Source organism: Hibiscus syriacus, unplaced genomic scaffold, assembly GCF_006381635.1.
Source record: "Hibiscus syriacus cultivar Baekdansim isolate YM2019G1 unplaced genomic scaffold, ASM638163v2 tig00110332_pilon, whole genome shotgun sequence".
Taxonomy (NCBI): Eukaryota; Viridiplantae; Streptophyta; class Magnoliopsida; order Malvales; family Malvaceae; genus Hibiscus; species Hibiscus syriacus.
This window is the reverse complement of record NW_024062688.1, coordinates 8,583,219-8,600,473: the sequence shown is the minus strand read 5'-3', so window position 1 is coordinate 8,600,473 and position 17,255 is coordinate 8,583,219. Positions and strand designations below refer to the sequence as shown.

The 17,255-nt window shown below is 31.7% G+C and overlaps 1 protein-coding gene and 1 pseudogene across 1 annotated transcript; both read right to left on the bottom strand.

Annotated features, from left to right (window-relative positions):
• Nucleotides 1-289: 289 nt before the first annotated feature.
• LOC120120096 lies at nucleotides 290-5,665 on the bottom strand (annotated as a pseudogene).
• Nucleotides 5,666-7,718: 2,053 nt separating this feature from the next.
• On the bottom strand, nucleotides 7,719-9,185 carry LOC120119202. Its single transcript, XM_039139061.1, has 3 exons — nucleotides 8,882-9,185; nucleotides 8,518-8,803; nucleotides 7,719-8,436 (listed from the first exon to the last, which is right to left on the bottom strand). The coding sequence occupies exons 1-3, from the start codon at nucleotides 9,169-9,171 to the stop codon at nucleotides 7,741-7,743; spliced, it is 1,272 nt and encodes a 423-aa protein (XP_038994992.1). The 5' UTR covers nucleotides 9,172-9,185; the 3' UTR covers nucleotides 7,719-7,740.
• Between the last annotated feature and the right edge of the window lie 8,070 nt (nucleotides 9,186-17,255).

Below are 17,255 nucleotides of genomic sequence, written 5' to 3'. Positions count from 1 at the left end.
ATCCCTATAAAGTCTATCATTACCTTCTCAGCACACCATGAACACGAAACCTTCGTCCGACTATCTCTTGAGAATAAGCAATTACCAAAGGAAAATAACAAATCTGGAGTATAATGGTAAGTGATGTTACATTTTGAAAGGGGTAACTACGAACGTCGAACATAAATTACAGATATGCATAGTAGTAGTTTAACTAGAGTTCTAAAAGTTGGCAAGGTTTTTTTTTTAAATAAAATTTTGAAACTTGATTATAATTATTTCATTTATAGTAGGCATGGTAGTAGTTTAACTAGAGTTTAAATGAACAGTGACATAAGCTTTCCTTCATAGGATGCTCACATATATATGGATGAGGGCACAGGGACATTTCCCTATTTTCACTCTGTTGCAGTTTGAGCTTTTTTTTTTTTTTTTGGGGTGGGGGGGGGGGGAGAAAGCAGATCCTTCTTATACGAGGACAGCAGAGAAGAAGCATCTTTTTCCGGTGGCCTTCCAATTGCTTACTTGCCACCCCGTCACCATCCTTGTACGACTCCACCTATCATCCAACCAAAAAAATATATAAAAATGTTAATGAAACCCTCAATACGAAAACGTAACATGAGAAAATATAACTAAAAGACACAAAACACAACATCGGAAAAACCATCCGATAACAAGACAACTGAGTGTCAAGTGCCAAAAAGGTTATTATTGGTACAGTACCAGTGGCGTATCATTTTTGTTCAAAGGTTGGCATGTAATGATATCTATATGTTTTTTGTATCATTACTAACATCCATATACGGAAGATCAGGGAGTAGCTACATACCTTGTCCAGGACTTCCCTATCATCCTCCAACCCCCCAATAACATGTATTTCGTCTCCAATCACGACAGTGCCAAAATGTCCCCTACAATTGTTCATGGAGTCCATCATCATCCACGAACCAGCACGAGGGTCAAACACCTCAACTGTTGACACCATTCTCATTCCATCAAAACTGCCTATTGTGTATCTACAAAAAATATTTCCGCTTTCGCATTTGATACAAAGGTGAGCCATTCTTTATACTGCAATGTTATTTTCTAGGTACAAAAGAAGAAGGGAGCAAGGATGTTCTAAAGAAATCGATTGTTAATCTATATTAATGTGGAAATAAGTTAGATTGTTGATCACATGAACTGTTGGGTGGGTGATCACTACAAACAGAAGGGCACAAACAGGAAATAAACTTACAGCTTTCCATTGAGCACAACCAATGCATGAGATCCTCTCTTTGTGGACATGCTCGGAATTCTTCCCATGAATGTTCTCGAGGATCCAATCTCTCCATTGATCTGAGATGGATGAAACGGTAACTGTCAAAAAGAATTCGGGACCAAATTAGTTTACACCATAAACAAGTCCACAAAAGAAAATCATTAGGACATAAATCAATATAATCATATTAAAGAAGAAAAAGATCCAACGAGCATGAAAATACAAAATCAAGGAAAACACATGGCCATGCAAGAAAACGCCAATCAGTCCATGACTTGTCATTAGGCAAAAAGAAAGAATCATAACCAAATCAATGGTCTCAATCTTCACAGCCTGATCAATACCAATCACAAAAAGGGCCATCACTTCTAAAACAAATTAATGATTTCCGTCATGGTAACCTTTAAAAAAACACTAAATAAAAAAAAATGCTCCATCAGCATAAATCTCAAAATCTCATTTTAGTTGCACTTCCATGTCCCTTTATAATCCACTAACATGAAATGCAAAATAAGCAGCAGGATAAAAAAAACCCCAAAAATCAACATTCAGGGCCAAACGAAAGAAATGTTCCTCGAGCCAATTCCCTTTGACCAACAAAAATCTATCATGACACACAGCTTCATTCATAAAGTGCTTTTCTTTTTCAATAACTTAGAATGTTAGTTTTTACTTGGATAATAATCAGTTAAATCGTCATACAAAGGCATTCACAACACTGAAGTCTGGCCCTCAACATGATAGAACAAAAAGTACTTACTTCAAATACTGGTTTCCATTGTATCCTCCAGAAACATAAAGTATCCCATTGACTTCTGCTGCAGCCAGAGCAAATCTCTTCAAAAACAAAATGGTATTAGTTAATAAATTAGGAAAATTTAAGATCAAGAAAGGTCTATAAGATCAACACAGAGTTTGACATCTTTCCCACAATGTCTAAGCAGCCTCTTCAGTGTTGGTAGGCTACCAACTAATTGGCGACTCATGGCATTAGATATATCAGCTTATACAAGCATCCAATAATACGATATATATATATACAAGTTATCATAAGAATATACCTTATGCAATAGTGATTGGGTAGGAATCCATTTTCCAATGTTTGGATCAAACATCTCTGCATCTGAGAAGCATTCAACTCCATTTCCACCTCCAGCGACAAACATTCTATCTTCTAAAGCAAGTAAACCAAAGCTTCCATTCTTTTGATTTAAAGGGGGATGACTAGTCCACTGATTACTTCGTGGATTGTATGATTCAATTAGGGGAAACAAAGACAAAAGCACAATTACCTTTTTAAGTTAGAAATGATTGCAAAAATAAACGACTAAATAGAACAATCCTACCTGTGTCACACCACAAATTACAATCTACACCACCCAAAATATACAATTCATCACTGAATTTTGCTCATGAAGAATATGAACGTAGAAAGCTCGTTGAAGTCCATGTTCTCATCATGTCCTGAGAAGAAACGTAGATGTCCAAAGCAGACATCTGAACAACCATCAAATCCTCCCACCAGACAGATGGATGCATCGCAAGCTGGATGGGGTTGACCATCCATTGATTGAAACTTATCTTCTTCAGAATCATCCACCTCAACACTCCTTGATACAGACCCCATCTCCAACATACTGAACTTCTTTGTCAATTGCTGAATTTCTAAACTCGATTCAACCTAAAAGGCCAAGTTGTTCAACCATCAAAATTGCTATCTCCATTGAACACACCACTAAACTCAGTATACATTTAGTTTTCCCAACTCCAGTTATAGTATATGCAAATATCAGGTTAAAAAACTATAACAGGGTTTTCCAAAGAAAATGATAAAAGCCTAAATCTGGAAAAAGAAAAAGTTCCAAGCCTGCATTTCAAAATTTTGCTAATATAGTCCACTAAGAAGATGCCACTTGCAAAGAATAGTCCTACTTTAAAAAGCGCACAAATATTGGAAAAAATATACACCATGGCATAACACCAAAAATGGGAAAGGCATCAATGGAAAACGTTGAGTAATCTGGAGATAAAAGCTAGAGATTATATACAGCACAATTGTGAAAAAAGGGGATAAAAGATGCTGAACATGTTCTACAACCAACGGTGTTGAATGCAGATCAGAAACCAATAATTGTTTTAGCCAAGATTTGAAAACTGTTGATATAATCATTTGAAGCAAGATTTCAAGGATAATAAAAGTTTCAGGAAATTAATCAGAAGCGTCATAAAGGGGGCTTACTTCATGGGGTATATATATTAATAAGATGGGATTTTACATTAAGCGCACTTAACATGTGATAAAAGCTTTCAAGTATGATCACTCATTTTCTTTAAATCTTCAAGCTAACTTGAAGTAGAAAGTAAAAAGTAGCAGGATTCGTTGGGCACTTCACCTCTAGCTTACCTACCAATAACAATGTTTGGCATTCTAGTTGCAGCAAGGACAAGCATGATGTTTAACAAGGGAGGATAATGATTCAAGAACATTTATAATATAATATAATATGTATATCAACCACCACATAACTATCATGTACAATTTTATGAAACTGTAGGAGGAAACACAATGTTTAAAATCAAAAGAAACAACTATTAAGAAATCAGATGTCATACCAGCTCTTTCTCTAAAGAATTGACCTTTTGAGCTTGCTTGAACTGAGACAACCTCAACTCCTGCACTCCAACTAACAACTATAAGAACATAGCACATCATAATAAGGGTCAACATAACTGCACAAAAATGAACAGTTAAAGGTTCAAAGTTGGGACTCAAGTAGCTATTGTCGAATGAATGCTAGAAGAGTTCATTTCGGAGGTCAATGCTAATTCTGGATAAGAGAGATTAATTGACTGACCTTCAGTGTCTTCTGATTGACTATATGTTGGTACAACCTCTGTTGGCACACATGGAGACAAAGGCCAATCATATCTGATTTGAACAATGTATCTTCCCTAGGCTAGGTAACTCTAATGGATTTTCATTTCTAGGAACTTCCAAAAGAAGGTTCGATGTACTTGGCTCTGTCATCACAGAAGAACAAAAGGCTGCACAGTTTGGTTTTGAGCTAGCAACTTCTCCATATTCTTGAACATCCTCTGGGTCTAACACAGCTTCTTCAACCTCGTTACTTTCATCCCAACAATCTGGAACACATTGAGCATCAAATTCTCCATTAAACAGATCTAAATGACCAGGATTCACTTCTGCAGCTGGCAAATGGAATTCTTCAACTTGCTTTGTTGCATCAGGACAAATTTCCTCTTTGAACAAAGCACTCCACTTTTTCTGTGGACATCTCACACACAAGAGAGCCCAACACTAGACTAAGGTTTACGAGCATCACTAATATTCACATTTCTCACAACAGAAGAAAAAGAAAGCCCAACACTAGGATCAACAGTGGAACCTTGCAATTTTAAAGTAGATCTCTCTCCAGAATCATAATTTTGATTTACATTGGGGGCATTTAACACTTTGAGTTGAGTACCCCTCTTTTCAGTTTTATTTGAGAGGAAAGTACTAGTTACTACAGGCTAAGAGGAAAACACAGATATCAAATTTTTTGTTTGAGCCTGGTCTAGTTCAAACCAAAAAAGCTTTTATTCATAATAGTATCTGCAATTATTGGTTGGAACTGGTGTTCCAGCAACGGTTGGCATTGCATTCGTACTTGAATTTTCACCTGAAAACAAATGCAGAAAGACCAATTACACTCTTTGATCAAATTATCAAATCAATACACAAAAACAGCATAAAGTAAAGTATATCACAATTGATACCTGCACGGCATAAGGGGTGTTCTTCGAACCATCCATGGTCCAAGCACTGGAGTTGATAGAAAGTTTTCCTGAGCTTGCAGCCTCAAATATACCATGAAGCTTCCTGTCACTATAATTGAACAAGAATAGTGGCAAACCTGATTCAATGTCAAGAGCATAGGAATAATGACCTGAAGGTAATCCTGTTAAAAGATTTAAACACCACTCCTTTCATAAGACCCTGGACAAAATTATGTGCATATGTTAAACAGAAAGTAAATCAACTGCTCCTAAGTGTAAGAGGAAACCAACCGAACAAATGCTTATACAAACATTCTCCAAATGTACTATGTTTACATCCAAAGATAACACCAGCTAAATCTCTCTTCCTAATATTCCTAGCAGTTGTGCTACAATTAACTGTAAAGCGCTGTTGAGTTTTTTCTTTTGCAGTGAATGTCTGTGTCTTCCTCCCAGCACCCATGCTGTTATTCAAGAAAAAAAAAATTATCATGTTTAAAGTACCGCCATGCCAAAGACGTAAAACTACAATAAGCATTTGTTCACAAAGAATTTAACACAAAAAAATATGTACAAATACAAAGAATATGCACACATAAAAATATAATAGCCAAATGTAATAGATTTGAATGGAAGAAGCTAATTTCCCTAAAATATTATCAAATAACAGAAACAAACACACAATTTTGCAGAAAAATTGACGTAAAGATAATGTAAAAACACTAAAACCAAACTAGAGATCGGCTCCTCAAAATGAGTATTTCAACAGAATGAACATGTGTAAACTGCAAAATCGATCAGGAAACAAGAAATCATATTTTCTGTCAATGCACTCTTGCTGTTCAACTTTGGAGCTTCGTCCTATCGCTTAATGGCTTGAAGAATACATCCACTACATGGGAAGAAATAGTTAATCAGGCTACTTCAACATGGAAAGGGAAATCCTTACTCATCACAATTCTGAAGATTTCTTGGACAACCTATATTTACATATTGTGGGATGAAAGAAATCACAGAATTTTCAAAAGTCGTCACAGATCTTCAGATGAATTGCTCAAGGTTATTATTGAAGCTGTGCGAATCCAACTAAAGGGTAAAAATATTAATCGAGCTGATAGAATTAATTCTAACATTTGTATTGCATGGGGTATTACTTAACCAATCTTTGCCTTTTGTAAGCAAGTTGTGTATAATTCTTTTGTATTGATCGGTTGATTGTATTTTATAGCATAACTATGCTCTTTTGGAAAATAAAATTTGATTTATCCAAAAACAAATACAAAAGAAATTGGAAAAAGGAGAGAAGAATATTAAAAGACATAAAACGTCGTTCCTTGAGGGAAAAAAAAGGCTTTACTCTTGACAAGATAAGAGTTAATTGCACTATATGTCCTAAAACTATGGCTTTCATTTTAAATTGATCCTTAAACTTTTGAATATTTCAAATCCATCCCAAACTATGACTCTCATTCTAAATTGATCCTTAAACTTTTGATTATTCTAACAATTTCCTCCAAAATCATTCAAAAGTTTAGGGATAAAATTAGAATATTCAAAAGTTTAGAGATAAAATTAGAACATTTAAAAGTTTGGGGATCAATATAGAATGAGTGACATAGCTTGAGGGTGAATTCAAAATGTTCAAAACTTTGGGACTAATTTAGAATGAGAGTCATAATTTAAGGATAAAATTGGAATGTTAAAAAATTTGAAGACCGATTTAAAATGAGAGTCATAATTTGAGGACATATAATGCAATTAACTCTAATAGTAATTATTAAACTCTTCTTTCCTTTCTCCAAACTCTTTTATCCGATACTCTTCAAGTCTAGCCATTATTATTCTTTGTCCCAAGCTCTATCGCCGTTGATCGAAGAGGATCAAAAACACTTGGCACACAGTCGTTCTTCTTTCAATTCTTCTCGCCCCTCAGTGTCGACGATTTCAGCACCAACACAAAGAGCACCTCCAGGAACAGTGCCAAGGTCGAAGAATTTTGTGGGAAACACCTGATTGGAAAAGATACTTTCTACACAGTCTACTAATTGTTATCCCACATCGATTCCGTCCAACAGAAACAATAATTTAGATAATGGCACCATAAATATAATGCTCACAAAATATCAGCTCAAAAAAGGATGAAGATGGTGGTCCTAATCTCTATTTTTTTGGGGTTTCTCTAACATTAAAGCTGCCGCAAATAACTTTTCATACGAGAACAAACTTGGAGAGGGTCGATATTAACAAGGCAATAAACTACTATTCTACTAGCCATTGTTTTTAACCAAAATTTGATAATGCAGTTGAAGGACCGTTTGTTTGTTTCTTACTTGCAGCAGACTCTGAAATCCAAGAATTTTCAAACAATGAAACTACTCATTCATTAGTAACAACTATTAATTGAACATTTGTTTGGTATGGAACAACTTCTGAGAGGCAAGCTCAGAGTGACTGTTCAGTGCTACACTGAGAGGAACAGTGTCCCCTGAAAAATTTAAGCAATAAATTGTTTTTTTTAAATCTTACCCGAATGTATTTTTAAAAACAACTCATTATCAAATTTAATTGATATTTATTTCTATGTAAAAAGATGATAATCTGATTAACTCTAAATAAGATAAGTCATTAGAGAACAAAATAAAGAGATTAACAAAAAAAAATAGCAGATCAAGATACAAACAAAACTTCAAAACAATTAAAAATAAACAAAAAAAAAATTAGATCCTATGGTCCCTTCTAGTCCTCATTGACACCCACTTTTTGTTCACATGTGAATGCAAACTCTCTTCAAAATTTAAGCTTTTAGTGTTCTTCAGCTTTGAAGATTGATCTCCCAACTTGCTGTCATCCTCACTGTTTTCTTCATTTTGGGTAATATCAGAGCTCAAATCATGTGGCTCTTCACACTGTGTCTCCTCTTTTGCCTTCTCCATATCAGCGTTAAAGATTTCCAAAGACAGTTTTTCCTCTGCTGAAATGTCTGAACTTGAACTAGAAAGTGTCCTTTCTATACATAAATCTTGTTTTTTCTCCTCAGTTTCGTTCAGCTCGAGTTCATTGCTAGTTTGGGTCATTGTTTCTTCTTTTGATTCCGAATCAAGCTTGTCGAATGCTATGGCATCTGGCATTGCATCAGAATCAAGTTTTGGTTCATTTTCATGAATGGGATCACTTTGATCATCTGGATCGGAGTCTTGGGGTCCAATTCTTGAGAGCTCAACAGCTGCTCTTGCTGCTGCTGCTGCATAAGCTGCTGATTCGAATGCCTCTTGAGCAGCATCTGCCACATCTCTGTACTTTTTCCTTGCTTTTATTGACTCCGTTAGCCTTTGATCTAGGACTATTTCATTGTCTGAATCTTGCAATTTTGCAGATTTATCAGCCATGGATTCATCCTGCTTCTCATTGACATCCTGCATTCATCGAATATTGTCATTTCGGAATCAAAATTTGTAATTCGACGATCAATTTCCGTTTGATTGCAAGGTTCTCACCACAAAAGCCATTGCCTCCAAACGCAAGGTGATACCCTTCTCGGACGCAATCTCCTTAAGCAACTTCAATTTGGTTTCCAAGCTCGGGCGTCGTGTTGAAAGCTTCTGTATTATCTTGGGATGCACACTGCAACTGTTGCGTAATTCGACTGCACGAGCGACGAATTCTTTCCCGAAAGTCGATGATAAAACGCCACGAATGTGAAGCAGCTCAGGGAATTCTCCGCATCTTGATGATGCAAACATCAAGCTTGATGTTGCCTCTTTGAGCTCATCAGGACATTCCCTATATATAGTCGAAACATGTCAAATTTTAAGTATATATATATATCAATCAGACCATGAGAAAATCAATCAAACTTACTTGTTCTTTTGAATCAGCATGACTCTCTCAATCAAAAGATTACAGTAGCCTTCCATGATAGTAAATGCATCCACCATATTCTGTTCTTTAATCAAATAGTCTACTCGAAGAAGGGCTTGTTCGTGGTGACCGAGGTTGAGGAGTTCGACGACATCGGACCGGGAGTGCGAATACCGGGCTTGATGCTGGTTCGTAAGGATACCGATCCTGGAAACAGCAAGTTTGGTCAGAGTTTTGAACTTGGAAGTCTTGAAGTTTCTTCCCAGCAGAGCATCCAATTTCCTCCCCATTTTTGTCTGCAATGAACAAAGTTGGATGCACAAAATGGCTTATAAATCACAAAATGGTGGGCTGTGGAGCTATCAGCTATTTGAAGACAGCAGTGAAGGAAGCACGTGTCAGCCTAGGAATTGTGAAGTTCAATTGCACTTGGTCTTTTGGTTTGAACGAGTCTATAGAGTTTGGTCAATTTGTGGAGGCTGGTCGTTTTATTCTTTTTTGTCTATAACTTTTCCAAACCATTGTTTCTGTGAAATTATCATTACCCCATCCCGGCACACAATGTTCAGCGGCGCTACCACTTTCTCAACCTCATGTATTTCCGTGCTAAAGTTTGAATTTACCGTACCCTTAAATCTAATCTTTTATATATACACACAAACACGCAATTATTCCAATTAAAGTTTCTTAAATAGAATCTTAATTTTATCAATAAAATCATTTAATAAATTTTATTTTTTTGAATATCTAAATAAGCATTTTATGTATATAAGTAAATAAATATGTATTGGAATATGTATATAATTAATGTAATTATTTATCCAAATATTAAGAGTATTTTTGTCCTACAAACATTAGAGTCAAAATACTCTAAGAAAATCTAAATTAAAATAACTATCTAATCAAATGTTAATAACATATTTTGACATTATGCCAACAAAATATTAACCATTTGGGGAAAATCTATATACAAAGATAGATTTAGGTGGAACAGATAGGGACAATAGTCTAAATTAAAAAATTTAAATTTTATATATTTGAGATATTTTTTAAATATTAACTATTGAATGAGTTTGTTCATAAATATAAATGAACGACTCAATAAACGAGTTTGTTCATGAACAAACACGAACCTAACACAAATCTATTCGTGTTCGTTTATTTTTTTAAGTGAACATAATTTTTTTTGTTCAAATTTGTTTATTTAACTTCAAAAAAATAAACTTAAACGGACATTTTATCGAACACTTTGTCCGAATACACTTTATTTGTCAACCCCACTGCATTGGTGTTCAAACTATTAAATAAAAAAATAATTATAATTAGGTAAAATAATTTGTATTTAAATTATTTTTCATGTATTATGAAAACAGTTTAAAAATAAACTTCAATAATTATTGATAAGTTATTCAAAATATAATATAATTTAAATACAATCCCTTTAAATAATCTAATTTGAAGATAAAATAATAATAATCATGCAATGAAGTAGTTCCTCTAAAATGAATTACTAAGATAAATTTTAAAATAATTTTTAAAATTAAACCAATATAGATCATGAATACAAATACGTAAATTTTCCTCTTTAAGCTGAATCATAGTAACATATTACTGTCCACAACATACAAAAAAAAGTAATAAGTAACACAATTACAAAATGAAAAATATAATTACAAAACATCAGTACATATAAAATGAATATGATAAGAATAATAAATATGTAAAAGAATATATAAAAACTAATTCATACTTATAAATGTGTAAAATATAATGTGAGAATCACATTTTAATTTTAAAATATAATGTGTTACTCATGAAATAAACAAAGTCTGGAGCATTTTTGTTGACTATGATCGAGACTACTTGTTTATTAGTTGAGATTTTTGTCTTGCTTTAGGTGTGCGTATGTTTGAAATAAATACCCCCGACCCCGAGTAAGTTTACCTACTATCATCATCATTATTATTATATTCACACCATGTTCTGCTTTCTTACCTTTTTCCATAAGAAAAAGTATCATTATTATTAATTTCCCCTCTTCGCATGGGATTATATATATATATATATATATATCTTTTTGAAAATTAAATTGCAATGATTTTATTACTTAATAAAATTTAAAGGTGAACAAAATTTGATTCGATTTAGAAATAATTTTATTATATTTATAATTTTGAATACTTAAATTTATTAATATTTTATTAAATTAAATTCTTTGTACATTATTATTATGTTTACAATTTTGAGTAAATTACAAAAAATAAGAATCAGTGAGGATCATTATAAAAAAATCATCAGTTTATCGATTGTTCAAAGTGGTGGGAATTGTTTAATACCTAAGAACTTAGAGGTAATAACATTTTCATCATTTTAATTAAAAAATACTACTATTGAGAAAAAAATTCATTGATAATAATTTTTTACGTGAACTAAATGTAAGAGTACAATTTTAAAAAAAAATTATTCTCTCAATATTTGTTAATAATTTTTTTCGCGAATCAAACGTTGTTTAGAGTAAACTACTTAATCGGTAAAGTATTCGAGGTATTCTGCTTTCATCATTAAACTAGAAACATCTTACAATCAAGACGTTATAGTTTAGTTTTAATTTAATATTTGATTGTTAAATCAGTAACGGAAGTCAATTTTTAATTAATATAATTTAATTTTTAGTCCTCGAAAATTAAAAATTATAGGGTAAACTACATGGTTGACCACTGAATTATGATCAAAATCATTTTAATTACCGATGTTTCAATTTGATCAAAGAGTCCACCCAACTTTTTAAATTGTTCAATCAAGTCACCCTCCGTTAATTTTTAACAGAGATGATGATGTGTCCATTAATAAAAATGACATAATTATAAAATTGGTCCTCAATACTTATGCATTTTATAAATTTAGTTCTAATTTTAATTTAAAATTATTAACCCTCTAATCTGGAAATACCACATGTCAACATATTATTATGACATATTTTCAAGTCACACGTGTAACCATATAATTGAAGAATTATTTTACCCTCACATTTATAGATCGTATCAACTAGCACTTCCATATTTATTCATATAGTCCTCACATTTACAAATAATTTTCCTAAACTCGGACCTGCAATCAGTCCCAACTTAGTCCATGAGCTGTTGTGTAGGTCTTTCGACTATTTTTTTCACGAGCTTAACAATGTTTTGAGTTCGTTTTGGTGATTATCGGGCCCTGGCCATAAGGGTATTTATTGGCTTTGTTGGTCTGAACCGTATTAGTCGCAACATTCTAACGACTTATGTTTAGGTCCGTATTTGAGATTTTAATAACTTGAGGGGAATATAAAAATTAAACTCCTAATAATAAGTATAATAAAAAATTATAAGAACGAGTAAAATTAAATAATTTTACATGTAAATTGTTTTTTATTACGTTTAATAAACTATTTAATAAATACATCAAATTTTAAATAGAAACGTCAGGAAATTTATTAAACACCCACCTACTCAAAAAATAAGCATGATCCTCTTTTAAGATGATACATATTAGATTTTAGTCTTTTGCATATTTTCAACTTAGCATTGGAAACAAGTGTTGGTAATACTTAATCCCACATAGTATTAGAAACACTATTGGGAATGGGTATTTAAGGTTTGGATTTCCCACTTCCTTGTTGAGTGAAAGAGAACAAGGGGGACTCTCGCGCACCGCCGCCGCCGTCCGTTCGTCCCGTCGTGATCGTGGTCGTGGTCGTGGTCCTTTTTAGAGAAAATTCTTAAGAAACAAATGCATTGCGAATTTGAAACCTGGGTTGCGAAATTTGAGATCGCATTGCGAATTTGTTGGTCATTTTGGCAAATCTAAATTTTTTTTGTTAAAATCGTATATTATAAGACATTTTTGGTCACTGAGGTTATTTTTTCTAATAAAAAAGTATGATTTTAAATAAAAATAATAATTATATCTCCAAAACATAAACATGTTTGAATGAATAAGATCGTGTTCATGATCGCTTGTTTAATTTTAAAAGTGTTTATGTTTAGTTTGTGTTCGTTTAAGATTTTAATATAGTATTTGTTATTTATTTTTGAAGGTGTCCATGCTCGTTCATTTAGCGTTCACGAACATTCATTTATATGTTTAAACTCCTTAATCTTTCTAGTTTAAACTTCAAATTTCACAAGGTGTTCATTTTAGTCCCTACATTCAACAATATTTAAAATGTAAAAAATGAAAAATAAATGAGTCATTAAATGAGCGTATTCATGAACATAAACAAATAATTCGATAAATGACATTGTTCGTGAACATAAACTGCAACACTCATAGCCCATGTATGTCTCGACATGCAAGCCACATATGTCACATTAACTTGACAAACATTTAATGAGCATAAAAACTTAAAATCTCGTTTATTATTTTTTTCTAAACTTTCTCTGTTTCAATTTAAAAACTTTAATCTTATTCATATGAAATTGTAAAATAAATTTAATCACTTTAAACAAGTCCATTTTCAATCAGTAAGCAAGCAGTTCATAAATGTTCAGAAATAAATAAATATATATCACTGCCTAAACATTGTTTAATTTAAAAACCACTCAAAATATTCATTTATAAATATGATTTATAAAAGTAACCCAACAGATATATTCAAACCTACGCATGAAAATCATCACGCGCTAAGTAAAATTTAGTGATGTGGAAATATAGCTAATACATAAAATACCTAAAATACAAACAATAAACTGAAAATTTAAATAAAAACAATTAAAACTTCAAATCGGGCTAGTCAAACCGTTTTTCTTCTGAAAACCTGAAAATCATCGTCTCATCATCATCAAATATCATAAATAACTTTTGTTCTTTTCATTCAAACATATTTCATAACTTTCTTTTCAATTCCATGTTCTTTTCTTTTATATACTGTCATAACTTTCACACTTACTGTCATAGCTCAATGTATATGTAAGAGAATATAAGGTACACGAGTATAAGGTGCATACTAGGCACAACACGATGTCGAATCATAACTGAAACTGCGATATGATGCACTTCAGTGCAATCATAACCCGAGCACCAACAGTGCTAAACATTAGTACACGAATGTACCAAAGCTGAACTGATAATTGATAAACACTCACTTAATGGCCTGCCAAATGTACCTATGACTCTTAATGCAACATGCAATGGGCTTATATTTATCATCATAGAATCATTTATTAATCTACGTCTGATAATTGTAAAATATCTTATAACTGGAAATTATCTGATAACTGAAAATATATGATAACTGTAAACATTTAGAATTTATCATCATAAATATCATACTTGGGCAGTTCATACCCAAAATCATTCATTAAACTTGATGAAAAATATTATAGAAATGTTTCATACTGAAAATTTATAAATCATACTGGAAAATAAAATGAAGTTGACTTATCGCAAGTCGTCCTCGATCAGATTAATTAATTAAATAAACTATACTCATTTAAACAATTTACTTATAAATCAAATATAAGGCTCATTAAGCTTTAAAATTGCTTCCACTACACAATTTATTGAAATTTCATATTCTTGCAGATTGCACTACCTTCAAATAAATATTATTTTGTATTAATTTATATATTGAAAAATTATTCCATTTGCACCAAAGAAAACTAGACTCGAATACAAATGTAACCATATAAGTAACTCCATCTAGTTCCACTTGTACAATTTATAGTGGATTTTCAAAATTTACTAACATAAGCTGTTTTTTGACAAAATTTGATGTCATGTTTTTTACCTATCACTAATTAAAAATTCACATCTTTTTCTATACTTCTCTAAATCAGTTGTCGTTTGTTCTAAACGAAATTGTACTGATAGACAAATCCAAAGGTATAAGATTCATCCTCCAAATATTTTTTTAGAATTTATGATGATTTTCTAAACTTATTGTTCAAAACATTATTTCTAGGCAGATTTTACCAACTAGTGTCATTGACTTGTTCACTAGTTCTATTAGCTTACTAAATAAACATATAAACTTGAATCACACTTCACATAACATTAGGAGTCACTTCTTAATGTAACTCTGACACTGGCTCATCGCAATCCAATGTTTGGTCGATACATATATACAAATGAGATGCACTCACCCTTGTCTCGCTATCATATCTTCTCCATGATAATCTTCTCGATCCCACATTTTTTCCTTCCCTTTCAAACTACTTAAATTACTAAATTTACCGTTGACTTGATAGCCATGTAAGTTTCGACCAAGAGAAAATAACAAGCTGAAAATGTCGATTTATCTATATTATTCAAGTATTTAATAACTTGTACATTTGGCATTTTGATAATATAATTGAATTTAATATTCAATTTAATGAAAATTTCCAAAAATACCATTAATGAGACTTGAAAATTACCAAATGCCATTGCATTTCCCTCCAATAAAATATTCCTTAGTCAAACATGAATCAACTTGACTTTGACTTTTCAATTTGATAATGCAATTTTTGAAAATTGCATTTTAGTCACTAATTTTCCACAGTTCAACCAAATCTGAAAAATTACACTGTTTGAAGCCAGATTTTATTAATATAAAATATGGAAATAATAATTCCAACCATTTTCTAACATCCTTAAAATTTTCATAAAATTCCGGTTCGATCCGACTATCCGATTTCAATACCGAACTTTATCGCTTTATAGCTTTTAACATAAATCTCGTACTGAAAATATGATTCTCACGAAAATCCTTGTTTTAGGCCAAACTATTCATTTACGGGCTAAAATATATAAATTTTTAAAAGTATATTTTTCATCCCTAAAGTTTACAAAGTTTATACTTATCCCTCAAACTTTCAAAACTTACATTTTAGTCACTATTCAAAAATTTGGGGTATTACATAAACTAACTGAACACACATTTGTTCATGTGCGTTCGTTTATTAATGAACATAAAGAAATATTCATACTCATTTATTTAGCTTAATAAACGAACATAAACTAATGTTATAAGAACAATTCAACTGTTCATGAACAATTCCTCAACTGCTTTGTTCAATTTACACCCCAACTGAATCTTACACTCTAAATATTTTCCTAACTCATACTTCTTTCATGCATGGATCGACTTCCATTTATAATATCCAGATTCAATTATGTGATTTTATTTAAAAGATTGAATGCATTATTCAATTAGACTAAGTAGTTATCGGTTGATTTAAACCTCTGTTCATTTACACCCCTACATGAATCTTACACTCTAATTATTTTCCTAACCCATACTTCTTTCATGCGTAGATTGACTTTCGTTTTCAATATCAGGATCAATTCTTTGACTATGTTTAAAAGATTTAATGTCGTATTCCGTTTTAAATTATTATCCTTTGAATTTGCATGCCCATGATGTTCTTTGCTGGTGGGTTAGCAAATTATGGAATTATTTGGTAAAAAGCGAATACAAGTTCAGATATGGAACTATATTGCAGAAATCATGAATGATTAAATTAGCGGGAGTTCTATGGGATTAAATTGTGGGTTCTTAAAATGACGGTCCTGATAGGTTGATAATTTAGAATATAAATTTAGCTGTTTAATATATTTTTAAAAATTTAGCAATTATAAGTGGAAACTATGGTAGAACATAGAAGAACCAATCATTCCACTTATTTTAATAAAAAAGTAATAATATCCGACTGCCAGGCCCTTCCCCTCTGCTGACGTAGTTTCTTCTTCCTTTTTCCTTTGAAAAAGGCAGCCAACCCAAAGATGAACAATGGAGCAATTAACACTTGCTTCGATGAATACAGTTGTTTTTGTGTCCTCATTCGTTAAAGCTCGCTGCATTATAGGGACCTTTTTACAAAGTTGGAAACCTCAAAAGAATAGAATCCAAATTTATTTATGGATTCCGACGCAAGTAATTTTGCTCTTCCTTAAAGTCTATTAAATTAGTAAAGCATCTAAAAACATAAATGAACTGTGATTAAATATATAAACTTTGATTAAATCATGTAGTTTGCTATACAAATTTTGATTTAATATATAACTTTTGATTTAATATAATTATATATGATCTTGATTTGATGTAATTTTTATAAATAAATAATATCATTATCAACATGACACTATAAAATGTGTATTTAAAATCATTTTTTAATATATAGAATTAAATCAAAAATAAAATTTGATGTATACTATCACATAAATTTATATTTCATGTATCATATTTACCTTAAATTAAAATTAATATATAATTCTATTAAAAAATTAATATATAATTATAAGATATAACCATTCGAAAATCAAGTGAATCTGAATTTAAAATCAATAATTTATTTTTCTGAAAATACTACTTAATCCAAAAACAAAAGTATGCAAGAACAATTAAATGAAGTAT

Bases quoted from the DNA above. Each gene is read 5' to 3' on its own strand.
- LOC120119202 (XM_039139061.1), bottom strand. From the start codon at position 9,171: ATGGGGAGGAAATTGGATGCTCTGCTGGGAAGAAACTTCAAGACTTCC. The intron at 8,804-8,881 runs GTAAGTTTGATT...GACTATATATAG, and splicing joins ATGCTGATTCAAAAGAACAA to GGAATGTCCTGATGAGCTCA. The intron at 8,437-8,517 runs GTGAGAACCTTG...CGATGAATGCAG, and splicing joins TGGAGGCAATGGCTTTTGTG to GATGTCAATGAGAAGCAGGA.